The following is a 5,928-nucleotide window of genomic DNA, read 5'->3' on the forward strand; positions in this document are numbered from 1 at the left end:
CAAGCACTTTTTGGGCAAATCTATTAACAATTATTTTAATACATTTGTAAAATTTTTAACAATTATATTAATACATTTATAAAGAGAAAGTAAAGCGTTCTATCAAACAGTTCGTTTACGTCATCACGTAATAGTGACGTTAACACGCAACATAAATATTTGGTCTGTAGTTATTAATATTAAAGGACCTTCTCATTTTTTCACTTAAGGATAAATTACCTTCGAGTAAGTTTTGAAGCTGCTGTGTTATTTAAAATGAGAAGTTGCTGACAAGTTACATAAGAACTACACCTGTTGTCCAGTTCCTCATACAGGTAAGCTTACATCCTTGTGGTAGTTGTAGTCCTTAAACAGAAAGTCGTTAATTTATTCATAAATCAGAAACAACCCATAGGAAATTTCTGAGTGAACCCATTGCTCGAAATGGTATTGCAGGTTTTAGGATTACAAAACAAACTCCATTCTTTGATTAACTTTTATGGTTTAACTGAGTGAATGCAAGGACATTGGGGAAAAAATAAAAAAAGGCATTAGGACTTTAAACATTTGTTAGCTTTACAATGTATTTATTATGTAATCACTTTCATTTGTATTTTGTCTTTTTGTTTTTCATAATTGCCCCTGGCAATTTGATGTGGCTTATTGAAAACAAAAAATCAGATCATTAAAAAAAGATGAATAAAAACACTAAAAATTGAATGCTTGAGAAAAACAATTGTCATCATTGTCAAATCATAACAATACAACACCAGTCCAGGGTCATTCAGTCTTTCAGTCCAGAGTCCAAAGTGCCAAGTCCTTTAGCAAAGTCATTGTTCTTATTGCTTTTAAGTTTGTAGAGAACTCAATAGATTCAAAATACATTTTAATGTCAAGTTTGAATCTTAAAAAAAAAGAGGTTTGCATTTCAAATTTACATTGATAAATATGGTATTTAGCTAAAATAAGATTTATGAAACAAGTTTAAAAAAGATGCTCAATTGAGAAATTACAATTCAAGTGAATTTTACCAAATTTTTTACATTACCGAAGGCCTAATCTCATTAGTGGGTACACTAAAAAAATACTGGGTTAAAAATAACCCAGCGCTGGGTTAAAAAGGGACAAACCCAGCTATTGGGTTGTTTTGACCCAGCGGTTGGGTTCAAAACAACCCAACCGCTGGACCAAAACAACCCAACCGCTGGACCAAAACAACCCAACCGCTGGGTCAAAACAACCCAACCGCTGGGTCAAAACAACCCAACCGCTGGACCAAAACAACCCAACCGCTGGACCAAAACAACCCAAAGTTTTTGAGTATCGTCTTAAATAAATAATACTTAAATACTATAAACATGGGGGGTGATTTAAAAAAAATCTACATTTGTGAATAAAATGATTCACTAACAAAAAGAAAACATTAATCAACAAAGCACCTTGGCTTCTTCATAGTTTCCATACTTAATATAAAGGACCATAGTTGCACTTTGTCCCAGAAGATACTAGAATATTTACAAGCAAAAACAGGAGGCTTACAGTTTTTTATTTGATTGATTTCCAACATATAATATAAAGGTACTGAACAAATATAAACTACAAAAAAAGAAATAGAAAATATACAGTATTATATAAATAATAATACAGGTAAAAATAATAATAAAAAAAAACTAAACAGAAAAAAGAACAGGTATGAGATCATCATATAAATAACAGAAAAGCTTCACAAAAAGAAAACATTAATCAACAAACCACCTTGGCTTCTTCATAGTTTCCATACTTAATATCTATAAAGGACCATAGTTGCACTTTGTCCCAGAAGATACTAGAATATTTACAAGCAAAAACAGGAGGCTTACAGTTTTTTATTTGATTGATTTCCAACATATAATATAAAGGTACTGAACAAATATAAACTACAAAAAAAGAAATAGAAAATATACAGTATTATATAAATAATAATACAGGTAAAAATAATAATAAAAAAAAACTAAACAGAAAAAAGAACAGGTATGAGATCATCATATAAATAACAGAAAAGCTTCACAAAGAGACCTAGTGCGTTTTGCTTTACTGTTCTTCAACCCAAGTAGTAACTCAATGTAATTTTTCATATCTATCTGAAATAAGAACGCTTACAGCAACCCAATGCAAGTTTGAATTTGCAGCACGTCATTTTGGCGCGCCCGCCCTCAGCTCACGCACGCGATCTCGCAGGGCGCTCGAGCGGCACACACACAGGCAGGCGCGAGATAAAGATGGCGGCGACGGTGGGGGAAACGGCGTGATATTCTGGAGTAGTAGCACTAAACCTGAGTGAAACCACCGTGTGACAGACCATAGCAAAATGGAAACCATGTCACAGTAGGCGTTTACTGGTAATACCAAGTACTACAAACTCACCTTCCCCCCCAAGACAACATTCATTTAGTGATTGTGGAGAAACCTCACCGGGAGCATGGCTTCGCACAGCAGCCAGGTAGGAAAACACTTCTGCCTCGTTTATGTTGCGTGTTTAGCTCATAATGGCGTCCGGAGTGTGTGTTTTGTCTCGTGCTGTACGTTACTTGCCGTCGGAGTGTGTGTTGTGGCGTCGAGTTTGTGTGTGGCCCACGCGCTCCTGCAGCGGCCTGGCCACGCGTTAATAACGGTCATTAGCGGGCGAGCGTTTCTGAACCTACCGCGCTTTTGGCGACGTTTCTATCGGATATCCCGTGTCTACCCCCCTCCACCGGGTTCAGTAAGAAGCTACGAAGTGTTTCTACAAAGTGTCTTTAGTTCAAGCGAGTTGAGATCGAGTCGTGTGGCTAATGTAGTATAATAGGCCTGTTGATTGGGGGCGGTATCGCTTCCCGTCTTCAACCTCATTCAAACTCTTTCCTTTGAGTTTTTCGCTTGTTTATTGCGCTCATGACATCCATTACATCTTCAGTGACCGTTCTTCACTGCTAGAATGTATTGTTAGCAGCTTTAGAGCGGGTTTGAAGTCTGCTAACTTTAAACGAGGCACCATGTAGATGCTACATCATTGTAGCTTTAACTGTTAGCCGCATGCTGGACGATAGCTTCTCGATGCTTCCCTTCAGGTCCTGTATAAACCATGTGTTTAATGTCGTATACAGGGCTGTCACTTCTGTATGCATCGCGTGCTGTCTTCAAGTTTGTCACTTAAAGTTGAATAGCTTGTAGCACTGCCTTGTATTGGGTTGAAATAGGGACAGATTCTTCTGGTCACTGGAAGATGCTGGGCTGCTGTTAAGTGCTGTAATAAGCAACCTAGATACATGAAGCACGAGGTCCTGTCAAAGTGTTAGATAGCCAGGCCAGTTCATGTAAACATGAAGAATAGGGTTATTTTCTCTGAATTTTGGCATGTTTGGGTTGCTCTCTTCGCCTGGTTTAATTAAAAAAGTAGCTTTAATTCTTACAGTATTGTTAGATGTATAATTTAAATTACGGTCACTGCCATGTTCACAGCAAAGTTCTCTTTAGATATTATTCCACGATTAGATCCTCTGAAGTGTGTATTTGTAGCCTGCATAAAAACACATGCAATGGTCTGATGGAGAGTTTGTCATATTCTCTCAGTGCTGTATATAATATTAGTGTTACCCTGTCTTTTTTTAAGAAAATAGTGTACGAAGACAATTTAGTTTTTGTGAAAAATACTATAATAGGACTACAGAATTAAAACTTGTGCCTAATTTGTTGTTCCTGGTCAAAAAATGACCAGCCTTTTGAGAATTGCTTGTTAATTTCCTATGCTATATCACCATATCTTGAATAATTATTATTTTTTATTTATTTATTTTTTGTTTTTTAGTGGATTATTTGTCTGTTCATTTAAAAGGCGTGTGTTTTTTTTGTAGGCTTGTCATTTTTGATTTAGACAAGGTGGGATTAAAAAGATTCTCAAAAAATTGAAAAATTATCAAAAAATGTTGGGAAGTTGTCATATACCCTGTGTGAGTAAAGTCGGCAAGTTGTAGTCCATTTCGTTAACATGACCTAGCATTTTCAGGGGAAAAACTCTCTGGATCAAAATGATCACACTCTAAAAAATGCTGGGTTAAATACAACCCAGTGCTGGGTAAAATAGGGACAAACCCAGCAATTGGGTTGTTTTGACCGAGCGGTTGGATTATATGTTTAACCCAACCTTCTGGGTAGTAACTCAACCGCTGGATCAAAACAACCCAATTGCTGGGCTTGTCCCTATTTTACCCAGCACTGTGTTGTATTTAACCCAGCATTTTTAGAGTGCAGAAAAAAACAAGAGGTTTCAGTTGCTTGAGTATGAAGCAAATTCAATTTGTCTTAGTAATTCATTTTTAAATTATAATTCAGTAAATATGTGAAATACATCTTTTTTTTTTGCGTCATATGTTATTTAATATTTTTAAATTAAATAGTGGGACACTCCACTATTTTTGAAAATAGGCTCATTTTGAGCAGGCGCAATGATATTACGCTACAGCTAAAAGTGCTACCGCCAGACCCGGAGAATAGATAAAAAAATGGTAAAACTCAACTGTTTAACTCTAGAGGAGTTGGAAAATGAGCCTGTTTTCAAAAATAGTGAAGTCTGAATAAAGTCAAATTTATATAGGCCAACAGCCAACCTGCTGTCTGAGATATTGGCATCGGCCTTCAAAAAAGCTGTATCGGTCTAGCACTCATATGCACCGCTGCATTATTTTTAGTCAACTGGTTTACATTGACTAACTGTAACTCCTGCGACTGCATACACAAACGTCATACAGAAGTTGAGTTAACTGTGATTTAGAGTAAATTCACAGCCTTGTTGGAATCCCACATCGAGTAAACAATGGTTTCCAACTTACTCGAGTGCATGCTTGACATGCGTGCTGCTCTGTACCCCTTAGATTCCCTTGGCATTGGTCACCCTTTCAACCGTTACAAAGCTTTGTGAGCCGATGTGTCTATTAATAGTGTGTGTCAGTCTTTGCCAAACAATGTTTACAAGGATTAGGCAATGTTGTATTGGAATATGTGAGATGAATTTGATGAAGACGAGTCCTGTAATGAAAGAAGCGCCCTGAAAATGGAAGTTGGATGTACTGCAATTCTGGGTGGGGCAGTTTATGATGTGCCAAGTTTAGAGGATATCCCTCAGTTGTAGCCTGTTATAGATAAATGGGGAAAAAAATGCAGGCAGCTGATAGGCACTCTCCAAGTATGATGACATCTGCTTTAAAAGCTCAGTGAGCTGGCATGTAGGATGATGGCATCACAATTGAAATGGTACAATAGGATTTATGGCTAGCAGCACAAAAGTAAAACTTTGTTCATCTCCTTCTGAATGCGCGTGTGTGTGTATATAAAGGTCTTTCCATAGCATAAAAAAGAATAGCTATATCTGAAAGCATTTGGATGTGGCAATGGTTGTTTGTGGTGATGGGAGAACTTATGCAATTCTTTTTAAGGGAAGGTCTGAAACCAGAAAATCCAGTGACTTGTCTGGTTTGTCTTTATCTGTGGGGGATGACATGTTTTACATAAAACCACATTCACAGCAGCTCTTTCTTTATCTTCATAAATGTGGTTTATCAGTTTAACGTACTGGAAGATAAGGTCATTTAAACCGTTAAAACTACTTAAATTAAGCAACCTATCATGTTAAAGTCAGCATGGAACTTAAGTTGTGATCGCTTTTTATTCCCTATTGTTAGGTGTATCTGAGTGAAACTGCTTCTCAAACAAGTAATGTAGGCCTGGTCTTGATTTTGTCTATCCAGTATTGATTGATTTAGGGATGTTAATTTGAACCGGTTAACCATTAACCGACCATAATAATTTTGACCGATTAATACAATCAATAATATAAACAAATTGTGTTTTTGGAGAAAAAATAAACCAGTCGCATTTTATTTCATTCAAAAACATTATAATAAACACTGTAAACATAGCTAGGCTATTTTAGTTCCC

General features: G+C 36.5%; 1 protein-coding gene across 2 annotated transcripts in view; it reads right to left on the reverse strand.

Annotated features, from left to right (window-relative positions):
• Positions 1-2,746, reverse strand: part of marveld3 (MARVEL domain containing 3) — an 8,655-nt gene extending 5,909 nt beyond the window's left edge. For both annotated transcript variants that reach the window (XM_016245982.1, XM_016245981.1), the window contains exon 1: positions 2,551-2,746. In XM_016245982.1, the coding sequence (XP_016101468.1) occupies positions 2,551-2,634 (84 nt within the window). In that variant the 5' untranslated portion in view covers positions 2,635-2,746. The remainder of the gene's footprint in view (positions 1-2,550) is intronic.
• Positions 2,747-5,928: the final 3,182 nt, after the last annotated feature.

The sequence above is a fragment of the Sinocyclocheilus grahami genome, unplaced genomic scaffold, assembly GCF_001515645.1.
Source record: "Sinocyclocheilus grahami isolate Dianchi unplaced genomic scaffold, SAMN03320097.WGS_v1.1 scaffold776.1, whole genome shotgun sequence".
Taxonomy (NCBI): domain Eukaryota; kingdom Metazoa; phylum Chordata; class Actinopteri; order Cypriniformes; family Cyprinidae; genus Sinocyclocheilus; species Sinocyclocheilus grahami.